This window comes from Heterocephalus glaber, unplaced genomic scaffold, assembly GCF_053883595.1.
Source record: "Heterocephalus glaber isolate CG9 unplaced genomic scaffold, H.glaber_assembly_v1.0 deba00001687, whole genome shotgun sequence".
Lineage (NCBI taxonomy): Eukaryota > Metazoa > Chordata > Mammalia > Rodentia > Bathyergidae > Heterocephalus > Heterocephalus glaber.
The window spans coordinates 16,685,037-16,704,743 of record NW_028258412.1 but is presented as its reverse complement, the minus strand read 5'-3'; the positions used below and the strand labels follow the sequence as shown (position 1 = coordinate 16,704,743).

At 36.1% G+C, this 19,707-nt stretch overlaps 1 protein-coding gene across 3 annotated transcripts in view; it reads right to left on the bottom strand.

Moving 5' to 3' along the window:
- Med13l (mediator complex subunit 13L) overlaps positions 1 to 19,707 on the bottom strand; it is a 290,519-nt gene that overhangs the window by 253,203 nt on the left and 17,609 nt on the right. For all 3 annotated transcript variants that reach the window (XM_004843720.4, XM_004843721.4, XM_087198565.1), the window contains exon 2: positions 7 to 244. In XM_004843720.4, coding sequence (XP_004843777.1) covers positions 7 to 244 — 238 coding nt within the window. The remainder of the gene's footprint in view (positions 1 to 6; positions 245 to 19,707) is intronic.

Genomic DNA, 19,707 nt, shown 5'->3' with positions numbered 1-19,707 from the left:
CCTTACCCTGCAGTTCATGATGTATTACACCCCCTAGGTTGGGCTCGTCTCCCCACCAGAATATCCATAACTCTTTGCAATCTGGTTTGACATCACGACGCCATACACACAGCAGGTTGGCTTGCAGACAGCGGATGAAACTTAACAGGATTGGATCATCTTGGGCTGGGGCTGAAATTATGGGTCCACAGTCCCCATGCCCTCCAAAATTGTACCTACGCCATTTGATTCCTGTGAGTTCAGCCTGGAAAAAGAAAAGAAAATTTTGTTTTGATTTTACTTTTTAATAATAGACCACTAAAAGAAAACTTCCCACAGAGAAAAACAAGTTTGCTAAGATAACTATTTACACTAAACTTCACATCATAAGATTTTTTTTTTTGGTACCGGGGATCAAACTCCAGTCCTTGAGCTTGCGCAGCAGGCGGCAAAACCACTGAGCAATATATGTCAACACTTCTTGAAGAAGGGGAAGTTGAGATTTCTATGTTCTTCTTTATATTAAATTCCAAAATAAAATTACTTGTTGGGGAACCAATTTATTTACTTCAACATTTATTGTAAATTTTCTATATAAAAACTACTTTCCACATTATTACTTCTCACTAAACACCAGATGGTTTAAAACTAAGTGTATACAAGTTGAGCATCCCTAATCCAAAAATCCAAAGTCCAAAACACTCCAAATTAGGGATGTTCAGCCAGAAATTCTATGCAAATATTCCAAAATCAGAAGAAAAGCAAAAAATTCCAAACTGTCAAATATTTCTGGTCCCAAGCATTTTACGTAAGGGCTACTCAACCTGTGAAAGTACAATAGTTTCTTTCCAATGACACCCTCAATTTCTTCCCATTCAGAAGAAGCATTTTAAATCTTCTGAATGAGAAATGAGGAAAGCATACAGTATTACGGTACTTCATCACAAATGTATGGCTCTTTAGAAAGAAGCTGCTAACAAAACTGATACAGTTATCAGCAATTTATTCATGTTACCTAACATGCAGCATGCAGAAAAGCTTTGCTTCTGTAACAATTCCCTAACTAGTTTGGTCTTTTGTTTTTTAAACACATTTTAAAACATGGGAACTTTAAACAAGTATAGAACAGAAACTAACTTTGTTCCACTACACACATTTTAAGATGTCTTAAAGATTAGGTTTAAGGAAGTAAATTTCAAAGATATTTCAACACAAAGCAAAGCTACATTCCTTACTTAAGTAGCTATAAACTGTAACTGTGTACTCAAAACACAGAGTAAAACGATTCACAATGTAATTTTGTATCAAACAGCCCACATATCCCTGGCATTCAATCCTTACTCATTAAGCTACTCCCCCACAAAGTCAATCATTTTTATCAACAAATTCTTTTTCAAAAAACAAATACCACCAGGTAGAAAAATAGCCATATCTTCTACCAGAATAAGTGACACAAGTTTAAACCACTAACAATCACTATAATGATTGTATTTAAAAAGACAAAAAACAAAGTTGTTTCTCCAAACCAAATAAAAAAACTTAAATACCCAAACAATACTGTCTGAAATTCAGCTATATTCCTTTCAATCGATGATACGCATGCTTAATCTTAACGAACATTCTTTATAAAAGCTGGTATTGGCATCATTTAGGCTTTTGCTATTTGCCACCTGATTTCTTCTAAATATACAAGTACTACATTACCAATGTAAAAAATTCTACAGCTGGAGATGTAGCTCAATGACAGAGCATTTGCCTGACAAATACGAGGCCCCAAGTTCAACCACCCAGCGCACGTATGTGCATACACACACTCACACAAAAACACACACACACACAAAGTTCTCAAATAATATAGCATAATAATTATTAGTGTCTTTTTGTATGTTCTTATGTACAAATATACATTTTTAAAGTTGAAATCGGTGCTTGCTTCAGAGCAGCACATATACTAAAGTTGAAATCATACTGATTTTATATCCTGCTTTTTCATTTACTGTAAGTTTTATACATTTCTAAGTATTCTGCAAAAAAGCAGTATTTAATGTCTCTATTAACTATTTGGAGAAAATAATTTAAGCATCCCAAAACAACTAGACCACTTTTTTCCTCCACTATTATTAAAACTGATGAACAATCTTGAACACTCTTATCTTCCTGATTATTTCCTTGAGAGAGGCTGCTTGATATAAAATTAGCAGTCAAAGAATAGGTGTATTTCAAGATTCGTGATGACTCCTTTCACACTGCTTTTCAATTTGGTGGTCCCTTCAATATAAATAATCTCCCAAATTGTATTTTTTAAAATACCTGCCAATTTAATAAAATGGTCTATCCTTATATAATTAATAGTCCTTCAGCCTGAAGGAAATCATTATCATGTACTTGACCACAGGCATAATTTAACACCAGCCTTCCTGGGTTTAAATCCCAGCTCTTTACCCTCTAGCTATAAATATATGCAAGGGCTTAGCAAGTTATAGAACCTCTGACCTTCAGTTGTCTGACCTATAAAATTAGGATAACAATACTTAACACTCACAGAGTTGCTGATTAAATGAGTTAGTATACAGTCAGCCCTCTGTATCTGTGGCTTCAACATCCCTGAATTCAACCAGTCACGGAAAATATTGAGGAAAACACCATGGCTATACTCAACAAGTACATTTTTTATTATTATTGTCTAAATAATACAATATCACACCCGTTCACATTGCTTTAGTCATAAGTAGTCTAGAGATGATTTAAAGTATACAGCTGGAAGTGCATAGATTACATACAAATGCTACATTTATATAAAGGATTGAGCATCTTCGGACTTGGATATTTGCAGACAGGTTCTGAAAATAATCCTTCAGATACTGAGGAAATGCTATATATATAAAGCTCTTTGGATAGTGTCTGGCACTTGCAAAAACATACATGATATTTTCACACTACTAGTAGTACTACTTTTCGTTGACTTGTTCATACCTTTGTCTACTTCTCACATAAATTCCCTTGGTTCTTCAAAGAAAAACAATGTCTATTTTTTTTTTGGTACCGGGGATCGAATTCGGGTCCTTGCGCTTACGCAGCAGGCAGTGAAACCACTGAGCTAAATCCCCAGCCCGTCTATGTATTTTAATCAGAAAGCCTAACACGAATTTTTAAATAAATGTCAAAGGAAACCAAAATGAAAGAATAAAAAGAGGTAGTTAAAATCAGAAAAGCTAAGTAGAAGACTTATCGCCTAAAAAAAAGGACAATATTCTGTGCCTAAGGATCTTGGACAAAGGAGGAAAGAGAAGAGGGGAATAAAAATACAACCACATATATGAACCATTAATGATGATACCAGTTTATTTAAAGGGTCAGAAAATTAAGACAAATAAGAGATTTAAACATCAAATGCATCAATATAAGAAAATCTATGCACAGTAATTTACTCACAAGAATGCTTTCACTTGTGACATCGGCACAGTTCAGCAGACAAAACATTTAGCTTTGATTCAGAATGATCTCCCACTAATTTCATATCAGTACTCCTGTACTCTCAGTGGCAAGGGCAGACACTACCACCTGCTTTACATTCTCTACAAAGTTCTTCTAGCAAATGCTGTATCACAAATGCAAGTGACATAACAGCAAAGCTACAATAATCTGATAACAGCCCAAAGAGCTGAAAAATGTCCAATTGTTTTAAAACACTTTACTTCCTTTGTTTTAAAGCCAAAATTAACTCTTACACCAATCTTTATTAGAAAAGATCACAATAAAATACCAATCAAGCTTAGTAAAGATAACAAAATTACAAGTAGAAAATGGATATCTGTAGGCTTAGATTTAAATTTTGAATTAATGCTTGATAAAAGGAAAAACAATGTTACTGAAATAATCTGTCCAAGAAAAATTTCCATCATGGATATATATCTAATTATATTAAATGTCTTCATATACAATCATGTTTATAGTTTAAAATCAATCCCATTCTAAGGTCTGTTGTCCAAATCTCTCATAAATATGTATTTCCAAAACACAAAATTCTTTATCTAATGGTCTGAAATTTTTTGAAGCAAATCTTTAAACTATTTCTAGATTTAAATTATCATAAAAATACAATTATTTGTGTCAAAAAGATGAACAAGTGCATATTTTTAAGTTTACAATTACACGGTTTTTAAAATATAGACTCAGAAAGATAAAATTAGCTGGGTGTGGTGGTGCATGCCTGTAATTCCAGAACTTGAGAGCCTAAGGTTAGAGGATCTCAAGCTAGAGGCCTGCCTGGGTTATATAGTAGTGAGTTCAAGGCCAGCTTGAACTACATAGCAAACTCTATCTCGAAGAAAGAAAGAGGGAGAGAGAGAGGCAGACAGACACACAAAAGATGAAATTAAAATATACAAGGAACAAACATAATATACTCATATATATAATAATAAACCACCACTGTCACAATTCAGGCCTACTAAGGTCTGTGCGTGTAATTTGTAACATTAGGCACTATGCTAGGGTCTTCATACATAATCTCTAGTCTTCCTAACCAAGCAACTAAAGAAATCAAGACGTGAAAAGGTTAAATAATTCTCCATAGCCATAAAATGGCAATGGCACCAAATATAAAACTGGACTTAAACCATAACTGAATTTAAAGCATAAATTCTTTCCATTCTGCAATACTGCTTAATAGGACTAATGGTAAAAATTAGCCCTAGAGGATTATAAAATAGTACAAAGAAACTGTCATCAACTCAATTTAGCAATGACTAGAGCTGCTCATGGCCATACTTTCTAATTTAAGAAAGTTCATGAATCTTTCCTTAGTCTTCCTGAGGTATTAAGAAAACTAGATTGAGTGCCCACACACTAGCCCATGAATAGAAGAAACTTCACTCAGATAATTCTAAATGTTATCACTATAAGACACTATCTACACAACCTACTTGCTAGCGGATATGTATAGACAAACCAAGAAAATAACTATTCTAATAGCAAGAGATGCTAGAGGAAAACTTGCTGAGAAATGGCTAGCATCTCTTATACAGCCAGTCAAGGTTCTCTGAAAATTGAACTGAACTGGCAGAGACACTGCTGGCATAAACAGAAGGCCACTACAGTCAGTTCAGAATGATTCTAATCAAATAGATTACAACAAAATCAGGGTAAATTCACTTCCTAACAACATAAATGTAATTTAAAGAAAATTTATACTGTTTCTTAGTGTTCTGTTCTTTAGGTACAAAACATAGGAGAGAAGCTTATTGGCTTATAAATTTTCCCAATAGAACACATTTATTTACAGTGACCAATCAAAACTAGATTCCTCATAACCAACAAAATGTACTTGGAATATGACTTCTCAGAATTAAAACTATGTTCAGACATCAAGAAACAGAATAAAATTAACAGATGTACTTCGAAAAATGAACCCAGAATGTCATATCACGGAAAGAAAACAGGCCAGAGATCAAAAGATACAGGTTCTGGGCCTGGTTTTTCAACAATTTACCTACATGACGTTAGGAAATCTACTCCACCTCAGGGTGCCTCAGCTTCAGGAGCTGTAAAGTGATAGGGCTGACCTAGATACTATAAATGAGTTCAAGTCTCCTGGCCCAACCTAATTACATCCCACTCACAAAGCCAACTTGTAAATGAGAGGAAACCCTTATTAGACGTCTTGAAATGAGAAGAACTGCCAGAAGAAATTCAGAATTTTAAGGAACAACTGAAAGAAAATGTCTTCAAACTACAGTACAATTATAGTTAACATCAATCCTGGGCAGGATTCTAGAATGGTGTGCAGAAAAGGCACCTGTGATCATTTGCATCTGACATAAATGCCCTAGGAGATTCCAATTCTGCCTACCCTCACTTCCTTCTGTGATAGGGTTACTGCTTGAACAGATCAAGAAAACAGTAAACGTATTCAGTCACCTCTCAACTGGAATCACAGGAAGGGAAAAAAGTGTCATATGTAATGGAAAACGTCTGTTAAAACATAACTAATCTACTCCAGGTAAAGATGGCAGAGTAAACACACACATCTGCTTTTGCTCTCTCAAATCCCTCTAAAACATCAGTGAAGAAGTTTCTTTTTTGTTTTTTAATTATAAAACCATAATAGTACATAGAACACGAGAGGAAATAGCATCAAAATTTTAAAAGCTAAGAAGCAGATGCTAAAGAAGAAATCCGTAATATTTAAGAAAACAGAACACCAGACACAGAGAAAGTGGAAATACATCCCAAATGACACAGTTTCCCTCAGCCTCAGGAATTTCAGATACATTTTACCTTTGGTGGTAGAGTTGAAAGGCAGAGGGGAGATAAAATAAAGAAAACTTGTTAAAGCCTGTTTAAAAGGCACTGAGATGCTCAGGTACCTCCCAATACACAGAGCTGAGCTACTATGCCTTCTGCAGCCCAGCAAATAATTGGAGGAGTATTCTCCGGAGACAAGAAAACAAAGGGTATGTGGACTTCGAAGGGAGGGTGAGACTGAAAGCAAGGAACCAGAGTGAAAACAGAGGATTAGGTGAACATGTAGAGAATGGAAGGCAAGAACCATCCTTTCCCCACCACTGCCCTCTAAGCTCCCAGAATGCCAGTAGCAGATCCTTCACCTTGTAGAAAATAGCCTGAAAAAGTCTTCCGGGAAAATCTTAACAGCTATAGAGAAAGACCTTAGAACACTGGCATGAGATGCTCTCCAAATAACATGCACAGGAAACAAATCTAATTCCCATACTCAGAACTTAAGCTTTTTTTTAATCAACTATTCCTAAACATTATCAAGAACTACTAAATAGTTAACAAAAACCATTGAGCAATTAGAGACAAAAACAAATAGAAGTGACTTAGAGGAAACAGACTACATTGGAGAACAAATTTCTGTAACACCTATCATTAATACTCTTAGACTTTTTTTTTTAAGTGCAACCATTAAAAAAAAGAACAGAATACTATGCCAGGAGAGACAATCAAAAGAAAGCTCTGGGAAACTCTTAAATAATGACACCCAAAATTATAAAATCTAGTAAAATGTGTGGAAGATAAACTTTAGGAAATCCTGCAGAAAATAAAGCAAATAAGCAGAAATCAAAATTGGGGGCAGGTGTATTAAATTAGAGGGTCAACCCAGAAAGTTAAAATCTGAAAGGAAGTGCACAGAGAGGATTGGGGCTGCAGCTGTGTGTTAGATCACTTGCCCAACATGTGCAGGGCCCTGGATTCTATCTCTAACATGCATAGCACCCCCCCACACACACACACACAAACAGCTCTCAGAAAGAGAAAATGCAGAAAATGATGAGGAAATGACCAATAAAATAATTCATGAAAACTGTCCAGGAAAAGAATTTGAATTTACAGATTAAAAGAGCTCTCTGGGTACCCAAACACCAACTTATTAAAAGAAAATTAGAGAAAGTATATCATTGTAAGTTTTTAGCACAAGGCAGACAAAGAGAAGATTCTTCCAGTTTCTATATAGTAAAAAGAAGTCACATACAAAAAGTGTAAGGAGGCTTTATTTTCTCCCAGCAGTAAAATCACCAGGATTTTTGACTTCTCAACAGCAATACCAAAATCAAGAGGCAAAGAAAGGTGCAGCAATCCCAAAATCCTAAAGAATATTTCCAAACTAAATATGGTAGTCTGTACTATCAAATACTGTTCAGAAGTAAAACACAACTTTAAACATGCAAGTTCTCAAGAAAAACAGCAGCAGAGGCAATAAATCAAATAAGAAGTTATGAGATTTGAGAAAAAGAACCAACAGGGAGGGAGTAAATGAAACCCATAGATTACAATGAATGATGATTCCAGGTTGTCAAATATGCAACACTCTAGATTTTAACAGGTCAGATGGCTCCAGGAAAGACTCCTACAGGAAGAAGAAACTGATAAAATACTTGACATAACTGAGAGCCTTAAAGAGTTTTGGGCAAAAGGCAGAAAGTTTGCAAATGAGTTCATTAAAATACATAGAAAATGAAATGTTTAGGAAAAATAATAATTACTATCTTCAAGTGATGGAAAAGTAAAGGCAATCAGAGTTTGGTACATTAGACAGCTCAGCCATGTATTAACATGATCAAATCAATGTTAGCAATAAATATTAATCTAATCAAATTTACTATTTATTTTGGCAAAACAGATGAAAGGGGTTTACTGCTTTGTAAGAAGCAGACAGAATGAGCTAAATTCTCACCTTCAATAGTCGAAGATCTAGAATTAAAAACCTAAAAGTAACTATTAGCTTAGTATTTAGCAACATTTAAGTAAGAACCAAAGAACTAAGATAGCAAAAGAGAGTGAAAGTGTTTGTCTCTGAAGGTTTGCCCAGAAGCAAAGAATATAATTCTTATAAACCTTGTAGAACTATTTGATTCTTTATCTATGTAAAAGTTTAACTGGGGGCAGGGGGAAGATAAAATTTAAACAAAATTAAAATGCAGTAAGAATCTATTTAATATAAAATTAATAAATTCGGAATTCATATACATCGTTTTACAAACTTACTCTGGATAATTCCTATGCTTATAACAATTTAGTGTCCCATAAATTGCGTGGCAAAAGCCAAAAGGTTATTTGTCATGTGTTAAAATAACAGTGTTGTTGTTGCTGTCTGTTTCCCTTCTCCATTGTGCTATTAAAACTCCAGCTGGGCAAAGACACACTTCCAGCTGCACGCTCCCTCCCAGCTGGCCATGTTCAGACTCTCCGAGTTACAGAGCTGTGCTGCGGGCCAGGAAAGCTCTCCACAGAGGAACTGTCAACAAGACATTGGGCTCACACATCTGACCAGTTATTTCCATGTCATGAGAAATGCAATGTGATACAGACTGGACATAAAAATGCTTTCTAACATGTATGTAACACAGATGATTCCTAACTTTTCTTAAGTGTTTGCCAATATTAGTTCAAAAATATTAAGATTAATAAGGAAGCTAGTTTAGCAGAAATATGAGTGAAAAGGTTTGAGGTTTTCTTTGACAGTAAGTTTAATACAACATGAAGTTGCTAATTTTAAAAGTTGGCATATTAAAAACTACACTAATAAAACTACAGTATCTAGATCCTATATAACAGATCTAACTCAAGCCACAAGTCACTGCTGCTTTCAGCTCCTAGCTCCACACATTGAGAGAAACCAAGATAAAATGAACAAATCAAAAGGTGAAGGACAGGGCCGGGGATTTAGCTCAGTGGTTCTGCCGCCTGCCTCACAAGCGCAAGGACCCAAGTTCCAATCCCCGGTACCAAAAAACAAACGAAGGGTGAAGGACTGAGGAAACCTAAACATTACATATGGCTACCAGCTATGTGAAATCAAGTGTAATTCTTTCAAACAAATTAACATGGCAGCAAAAATGTAACAGAAGAATACAGTATGGTTTCAAAAGCACAGTTGAATGAACTTATTGAGTAGTTAAGATTGTGAAGTTCTTGAAAACTCTTTTATTATATCAAAAATTGATATGCAGAAAATTAATTAGATCTGCTCAGCACCATCCAAAGTGGTAACAGAACCAAATGTAAAAAACTGATTAAAAGGACTGGGGATTTAGCTCAGTAGCACTGTGCCCACCTTTAAGCACAAGGTCATGAGTTCCATCCCCAATACAGGGGGGGAAAAAAAAAAGATTAAAACCATAAGGAAAGCTCCCTCAAGTAAAAAGAAGACTTTGAAGTTAATCATAGGTATGGGAGGTTAAAGAGAAGTTGGTCAATTCTAAGCGAGGATGCTGCAGAATGACTTCAAATATCAAGAGCTAGTTGGAGGGCCGGGGATTTAGCTCAGTGGTTCTGCTGCCTGCCTCGAAAGTGCAAGGTCCCAAGTTCAATCCCGGGTACCAAAAAAAAAAACAAAGAGCTAGTTGGACATCCTTGGCCTGTGGGTTTAATCATTTGTTTTTGTAAATAAAGTTTTATTAATACACGACTGTGCCTATTTACATATTTTCCATGGCTGCTTTCACACTACAACCACAGTGTTACAACTGAGACTGAATGCCCTACAACCTGAAATAATTATACTTTGGTTTGCTGACCTCTGAATTAGGGTAACATACACAGGCAAATACTATGACATTTAAAATACTGTACAAGTAAGAATTGATGTGGTGGATGCACACCTGTAATACAAGCGCAAGGGAAGCTGAGGCAGGAGGATCTCTGAAGTTTGAGGCCAGCCTGGGCTACATAGTGAGCTCAAGGCCACCTTGAACTACATAGGCAAGATCCTGTCTCAAAAAACAATAATAAATAAAAAATAAAATACAAGAATAAGCACCAGAATTGTCCTCCCACTATAAAAAAAAAAAAAGACCAAAAATATGAAGTTACTCTTTTGGAGGCATTGTACAACAGACAGTACATAGCTAGGATCCCTGAGAAAAAGAAAATAAATGAGATGGACCACAAAAGTTGAGGCAGCTGAAATCTGTGGAGAGTACATCTCCAGAAAGAAGAGAATTATGCAAGGAAAAAGAAAATCCCAGGGATCTGACAGGGTGGTTCTGAAACTTTTCCTAAATACTAAGCTGGACATTTAAACAGTAAAATTCAAGGCCAAACAAGGAATTACTACAGAGATATTCCAAGAGCTGGGAGATAGTCAAGTCTTAAACAGCCAGAGTGAAAAAAACATTGTTAAACACCTTGAATACTGAAGAGACCATAGAAGGTCATACTTCACAAAAAGGAAACTAGCCTTAACATAAAGACTACACTTATCTATTTTCATAATCAAGCTTCAAAATAAAAGTAATGATAATAAGTTGATCTTATTAACTGCCAGCCAACACAAAATTCAACTTTTTTAAAAAAAAAGAAAGAAAACCCAGACATGCAGCAACACAATATTCACAATGTCTAGCAACCAATAAAAAAATACCAGACATTCAAAGAAGCAGGAAAACAGAATCCATGACCATGAAAAACATTTCACTGAACAGACACAGAGACAAAAATGAGAGTAATAATGGACCAGACCAGCACTTTAAAACAGCTATTATAAACATCAAGAATTTAAATAAAAATATAAACATATTAGAGACAGAAGTGGTGGTTAGATACAAAATACAAACACACACACAAATGCAAAATCTGAAATGAAAAACTCACAGAATGGGTTTAAGAACACATTAGGCACTGTCAGAAAGAAAACCAGACACTTGAAGACATACAATAAATACTATATAAACTGAAGAACAGAGACTCTGGAAAAATAATAAGCAAAGCCAAAGTGACTTCTGCAGTCAGAGTAATACCAACCAATCTAACATATTTGCAATTAAGATCCCAGGATGACAAGAGAAACCACCAATAGAGTGAAGAGAAAACCCACAATCTGGGAAAAAAAATTTTAACAGCTGTACCTCAGACAAAGGACTACTATCTAGAATATATAAAGAACTTAAAAATCAGACCTCCCAAATTTAAAGACCCAATCCAAAAATGGCATCTGAAATGAACAGACATTTCTCAAAGAAGTAGAAACAACAAATAAACATGAAAAAATGTTCAACAGCACTGGTCATCCAAGAGATGCAAATGCAAACAATGCTGAGAAGTCCATCTCACTCCAGAAAGAGTGGCTGCTATCAAGAAATCAACCAATAGGGCCGGGGATTTAGCTCAGTGGTTTTGCCACCTGCTGCACAAGTGCAAGGACCCAAGTTTGATCCCCAGCACCGAAGGAAAAAAAAAAAGAAATCAACCAATAACAAATGCTAGTAGGGTTGTGGGGGAAAAGGCACCTTCTCCACTGGTGGTCGGAGTGTAGACTGGTACAACTACTGTGAAAATCAGTGTGGAGATTTCTCAAAAAACTAGGATTAGAGGTCCCATTTGACCAAGCTATTCCCCTGCCGGGTATCTTCCCCCAAAAATTAAAAGCATAATACCACAGTGATATATGTGCACCCATGTTTATAGCGGCACAGTTTGTAATAGCTAAATCTTGGAAACAGCCCAAATGCCCATCAACTGGTGACTAGATAAAGATGTGTTTTCTTTTCTAAAATTAAGTACTACTCAGCCATAAAGAATGAGAAACTAGAGACATTTATAGCTAAATAGATGCATGTTGAGGTCATACTCTTAAGTGAAATAAACAGGACACACGTGTAAATACTGAATAGTTTCTTTGGTGTAAGAAACTGAAAGTGTAAATGAGGACCAAAATGTAGATAATGTGAAATAGGAAGAAAAGGTCCAAAAGGGGAAGGGGAAGGGGAAGGGGAAGGGGAAGGGGGGGGGCGGTGCGGAAAAGGAAAGAAGGGAACAGAAAAAATGTGAGAAAAGGAAAAAACAGAAACAAAGTCTTTGTAAACAGGGAGGGGGAGAGAGGGGTTGAAGGGAGGGCAGGGGAAGGGGAAAAAAATAAGAACCAAGGCACATTAGGTACAGGTACAAATTCCCAATGATGAGTGTTATCATATTGTATACCTAAAATGTACCAATAATCTTAAAGAATAAAAAAAAAGAGCCTGGAATGGTTTGGGGAGGGGCACAAAAAGTTTCTGAGTAATAGCCAAACTGTCCCCAAATTTCAAGATACAATCTCTGATCCAAGGAGGTCAGTGAACTCCTGGCAGCATAAACAAAGAAAACCAGATCAAAACATATAAATATAAAAATTTTGAAAACAAGCAGTAATAGTCTTAAAAGTGATCAAAGAAAGAAAGATGTTATGTTAGAGAAAACAAAGAAACTATCAGCCACAGAAAATATGTAAGCCAGAGCTAGGATGTGGCTCTGTGGCAGAATGCTTGTGTAGCATGTGTAAGACACTGATTCAGTCCCTAGCAACACAAAAAGAACTTAATCTTTAGATGGACAAAAGCCAATAGACCTGTACTACAATAAATTTCTTTTTAAAGTTCTTCAAGTGCAAGGAAAATGATACTACATTTTTTAAAAACTTAATATAGGTTGGGTGTGGTGGTACATGCCTATAATCTCAGCACTCCAGGAGGCTGAGACAGGAAGATTAATAGTTCCAGCCCAGACTGGGCAATATTTGGGGGAAAAAGGCAGGAGGGGGTCAGTTTGGGGATGTAGCTCAGTGAGAAGACCTGGGCGAAGACCCTGGGCTCAATTCCCACTGCCATGAAAGAAAGAAAGGAGGGGATGGGGTGAATCATAAAAAAATTACTGAGGCTGAGAATGTAGCTCAGTGGCAGAATGCATGCTTAGCATATGAAAGGTTCTGGGTTCAATTCTCATCATCACAAATTTTTTTTAAAAGCAGGTAGGAAAACAGGTGGTAAGGGGAGGGGAGGAGAAAAACAAATAACAGATGAAACACATACGAAAAAACAAGATAATGGACTTAAACACAACCATACTGATGTGATTATATTAAATATAAATAATCTATTATAATTAAAAGGCAGAGATATTCAGTTTTTTTAAGTAAGATCTATCTCAATGTTGCCTACAAAGAATGCACTTTACCTATAAAGACACACTTAGGATGAAAGTAAAGTGATAGAAAAAGATACATCATATAAATACTAATTAGAAGAGAGCTGAAGTACCTAGATTAACAAAGCTGAACCCAAGAGAATGGCTAATAGTAGAAATAAAGAGGGAAATTTTGTAATGATAGTTAGTCAGGGGTGTCACATGCCTGCAATCCCAGAATTCAAGAGGCTGAGGTGAGAGGATCCTAATGTTGAGGCCAGCATGGGCTACACAAGAAGCTGGAGGCCAATCTGAGCTATATTAAGACCCTGTCCCCACCCAAAAAAGGCAGTCCTTCAAGGTATAAAAATAATTTCAAATGAACAGGCACCTAATAACAAAATTTCAAAATACATGAAGCAAAAACAGATATATCTAAATGGAGAAAGAGAAAATCCAGAATTATAATTGGAGATTTCAACAGGTCTCCTCTCAGTAATAGAACAAGTAGACAGAAAATCAATAACGATATAGAAAACATGAACACTGTCAACCAATGAAGCCAAACTGACATTTATAAAACATTACACATCACCAACAGCAGAATACATTTTTTAAATACACCTGGAACATTCACCAAAGAAACCATATGCCAAGCTATTAAAAAGTATCAATAGGGGGGCCGCCGCAGCTTCCGCCCTGTGGCCGGGTGGACACTACGGGCGCAGGAATCGCCGACTTCTGGTCATGGCCGCCGCGCCGGAGCCCCGCGAAGCCGGGAAGGGGAAGGCAGAATTAGAAGATCATGTGATGTTGGTGCAGGAGGATTTATCGTGGTGACTTTAGGATGTTGGTTCCATTGCAGGTACAATTATGCAAAGGAAAGAATCCAGCAAAGAACTGCCAGAGAAGGAATAAAAAATAAGATTTTATATGAAAGCACCCACATTGATCCTGAAAGAAAACAAACCAACAGCAGCAACTAAGCAACTTGAACATGGAAAATGGAACTCTTGAAGTCAGTGTGAACAATGTTGGGGTCAACTACACAGAGCATTTTATAAATACAAATAAAGTATGTTTAAACCATAAAAAAAAGTATCAGTATATTTTTATTAACTGAAATCTCTGAATAATATTAAATTAGAAACTAACAAAAATCTACCCTCTGGGGATTTAGCTCAGTGATTCCACCACCTGCCTCACAAGCACAAGGTCCCAAGTTCAATCCCTGGTACAAAAAAAAAAACTAGAACTCTACTACTCTCTGTAAAATCTGGAAATTAAGTAATATGTTTAAATAACACATGAGGCAAAGATCAAACCACAGAGGAAATTAGAAAATATTTTGAGCTAACCGATCACAAAAACAAAATACATATATCAAAATGAATAGGACACAAAACAATCCAAAGACAAATCTATAACTTTAAATGTTTATATTATAGTTACAAAAAGCACTGCTCTAAGCTTTTACCAACAAAAGTTATAAAAGGAAGGGTAAGTTAAACCAAAAGTAAATGGAAATGATGTACAAAAGGGAATAAATGAAAAACTAACCATAGAGAGAAAACCACTAGGAAAAAAATCTGGTTCTTTAAAAAGATTAATGAAATTGAGAAATTCTCACTAGACTAATGGAGAAAAAAAAGAGAAGATACCAATGTCAGAAAGGAAAGAAGCTTTACTACACATCCTGAAAACACTGAAACAACAGAAATCATTACAAATAACTTTTTGTCAATAAATACTACTTAGACAAATTTCTTGAAAAAAATTACCAAACATACAACAAAGAAAAGCTGGGCAGCCATATACCTATTAAAGACATGAAAACCACAGTTTCAAATCAAACTACAATGAGATCTCCAAGGCAAAATAGTTCCCCTGGTGAATTCTGTCCAACACCCTACACAAACTCTCTCAGAGAGTGGAGCAGGGTCTGTTTCCTAAATCAGCACCATAAAATCGGCATAACTGTGATACCAACACTAAAGACATTATGAGAAATCTACATGCCAATACCCTTCATGAACACAGACATAAAAGTCATCAGCAAAATATCAGCAAATCAAATTTAACAATATATTGAAATGATAACACTGTATGAACCTAGCTAGGGCTTATCTTGGGAATTCAACATACATTAGTAATTCACTGTATTAACAGAAGAAAACCTATGGTCATCTCAATGGATGCACAAGAAAAATTAACAAAACTAAACACTCATCCACAGCTTTTATAAAAACTGAGCAAATTAAGAATTAAAGGGATAGGGCTGGGGATTTAGCTCAGAGGTTCCGCCGCCTGCACCGCCTGCTCCACAAATGCAAGGACCCAAGTTTGATCCCCAATACCAAAAAAAAAAAAAAAAAAAAAAGAATTAAAGGGAAAGCTGTGACTGGGCATGGTGGCACATACCTCTAATTCCAGCACTTGGGAGGCTGAGGCAGGAGGATTTCTCTGAGTTCAAGGCCTGCCTGGACTACACAGCAAGATCTGGTCTCCAAAAACATAATAAAACAAAACAAAACAAAACAAAACGTATTAAAGGGGATGTTCAAAAGTCCAGAGTTGGGCCGGGGATTTAGCTCAGTGGTTCCACCGCCTGCCTTGCAAGCACAAGGTCCCAAGTTCAATCCCCAGTACCAAAAAAAAAAAAGCCCAGAGTTAACATCATAATGTTGAAAGACTCAACACTTTCTACCTAAGAAGAGGAACAAAGCAAGGATGTGTATTCTTACCACTTGTATTAGTGCTACACCATAGATCCTAATGCAGTTAAGGCAAGAAAAAAGAAATACAGATTGGAAAAGACTGAAGATGGCCTTTATTTTCAGACATTATCACTCACATTTACAAAGATCCAAAAACTCTACAAAAAAGCTACAATAATTAATAAAGTTTAAGAAAGTCATAGTATTCAAGATCTTCTAAAAACTGCATTTCTATATACTAGCAGTGGCCGGGCATGGTTAGTGCACACCTGTAGTCCCAGAATTCTGGATGGCTGAGGCAGGGAGGATTACAAACTGAAGCCCAGCCTGGGCATCTCAGTGATTTAGCAAGACCCTGTCTAAAAATTTAAAATCAAAATTATTTTTTAAAAGGGGGGTGCTGTGGATGTAGCTCAGTGCAAGGCTGTAGGTTCAAACCCCAGTACAAAGGAGGAGGAAGAGTTGGCAGCAGCAGAAGAGGAAGAAAAGGAGAAGGAACATATACAGCAGTAAACACACAGAAAACATTTTAAAACAGTAACATTTAAAAAGAGCACTGAAGGGCCGGGGATTTAGCTCAGTGGTTTCGCCGCCTGCTGCGCACGTGCAAGAACCTGAGTTCGATCCCCGGCACCCAAAAATAAAAATAAAATAAAGTAAAATAAAATAAATAAATAAAAACAGCACTGAAAAAGATGGACAACTTAAATAATATTTGATAAAAATATGTTTCAGATCTATATCCCAAAACTAGGAAACCGTGTTGAGAGAAATTAAAGATCTAAAGCAAAGGAGACACCTGGGGGTACAGCTTAATGGTACTGCACTTGCCTAGCACGCTTAAGGCTCTGGCCTCAATTCTCAGCACCACCACCACCCAAAAAAAAAACAAAACTGGAGACCATGATTGTGGCCTGGAAGTCTCACAATTATTAACACATCGATTCTCTCCAGTCTGACCTACAGATTCATCATAATCCCAACCAAATCCTCACAAGACTCTTTCCAAATTGACAGGCTGAGCCTAAAACTTACATTGAATACCTGGGGGTGTAGGTCAGTAGTAGAGTGCTTGCTTAGCACACACAAGCACTCCAAACCAAAAAGTTTTACTTAATAAAAAAACTCACACTGAACTGTAAAGCACCCAAAAGAGCTAAAACAGTTTTCAAACAGAAAGTTTGAAAATTTGTCCTACAGAAACTGATTTCAAGATACACTATCCAATTTCAGTAATCATCATAGTGTGGGACAGGTAGGTCAAAGGAATAGAGTCCAGGAACACCCCATGCACACACATACACACACATATTCGGCTCTGACAAACATGCCAAAAAAAGTCTTCAGCAAATGACAGTAAAGATGTAGATATTCACATCCCCCCCACCTCTGCCAAAATACCAGACCTTCAATCCTTACTTCATACCATACAAATGAGCACAAAATGGTTTACTGGATCACAAGTCTAAATATGCTAATTAATTCACAGCACTTCTGGAAGAAATCATTAAAAAAAACTTTACTCTGTGACGATAATCTTATTAGTTAACTATAGTTTTGTCGGGGGATTTAGCTCAGTGGTGCCGCCACCCGCCTCGCAAGCACAAGGTCCCAAGTTCAATCCCCAGTACCAAAAAAAAAAACAAACTATAGTTTTGTCCCACCTTGAACCCACCTCACCTCGGGGCTCTGCTCAATAAAACACCCTTGAGAAGCAGGGTCAGTGGGCAACTCACTTTCTGTCCAAGAGAGACAGAAGAGGGCCCGGGTTCAATCCCCAGAACCACACTAAAAAAAAAAATTGTTCTTCAAAGAACACAGCTGAGAAAATGAAAAAGGAACCACAGTTGGTAGGAAGTACCTGCAAAAAAAAAAAAAAAATCTACCAATGGACTTGTATCCAAGATATTTCAAGAATTCTTACAATTTATAAGAATAACATAGTTTTTAAGCTGGGCTAAGAAAACTCACTGAAGATATACAAATAATTTAATGCACACATGAAAGCATGTTAAGCTTCATTAGTTACAGAATTATAAATTAAAATCAGTTATTATTACATACCTGTAGAACAGCTCAAGTTTTTTAAAAACTGATTATACTGCACATTACAGGCGTACCAATCAACTAGAATGGTGGGCTGTAAAACTGTATAACCATTTTTTTTTAAGTGTGATAGTTTGAAACTTCTAGTAATTTACAAAATTAAAAACAGATGTCCCACATAAAAACCAGTATATTAACTTGCATAGCCACCAACAAATGGATAAGCAAGTTATGCCACACCCAAACCCATACAGGAAACTATCATTTAGCAATAAAAATGACCTACTTAAATAATGTGAAGCCAGACACAAAGACTATATGCTGTATAATTCTATTTATTTAAAAATTCTATTTATTAAAGAATTCTATTTGTTAAAAAATTGTAGAAAAGGCAAAAATTATTCTATAGTAATAGCAGATTAGTGATTGTTTAGAATAGGGAGAAAGCTTGGGGAAACAGGAACAGTCTGCAAAGTGGTAGGAACTTTTTTGCATCATGATAATGTTCCCTATTTTATTACACATAGTATATAATTGTCCAAATGTACATTTAAAACCATGTGGTAGTTTCACAGATGTGTAAATTTATCAAAACTCATGAAAGGGTACATTTAAAATGTGCATATTTATAGTATATATATCTCAACAAATATAATCAAAAATTATGTATTAATCCAAGAATCTATTTAAACAGTCTTGAAGAGCTATGAACCAAGTTATATCTTTTTTTTTTTTTTTTTTGGAGACAGAGTTTTGCTACGTAGTTCAGGCTGGCCTCAAATTCATTAATGTAGCCAGGGCCAGCCTTGAACACGCTTCAATCCTCCCGCCTCAGCCTCCCGAGTGCTGGGCTTACAGGCATGCACCACCACATCCGGCTCCAAAGTTATATCTTAAAAGTTAAATCTTGCACATTTCCAAGATAACTGAGAATCTTTTAAAAAGTATATGGCTTTTTTAAATAAAGTATTCTCATGCCTAGCCATATTAACTAGAACACTAGTTAATGACATATTTATTAAACCCAACTAAAAGAGAGTAATTGTGAAATTTCTGGGAATTTAGCTTTTAGTGAAGTTCACTAGTGCCACTAGCATGGTTTATTTCTCAGTTTTGTAACAGGCCATAAACAGAAGTGGCATTATTTTCTTTGTGTAGCAGACACTGTCTACAAAAATATGAAGGGCTCCTTCCTACACATACTCCACACTGCTGGGAACAACAATAAACCCACTTAAAGAACATTTCCCCACCATCCCTCATGAATGTATAGCCTTGGAGTTAAGTGTGGCTGAAAGTATTTGAGGAGTGGTCTAGAAATTTCCTGAAAAGGAATGTCTTTGGCACATTTCCTCCTCCTCCCTACCTATATGAACAGTCATCTGGGACTATGTGCTACTAGTAATGACCTAAAGATGATGAAGTAACAAAATAGAAAGGGTCCAGGTCCCTTGATGACCATACCAGCTCTAAAATGCCTGCTTTCATACTTCTTGTATATAAAACAGAAATTAATTTCAATCATCTTTAAGGTATTTGTCTGTTTTTTAAAAGGACATAAATA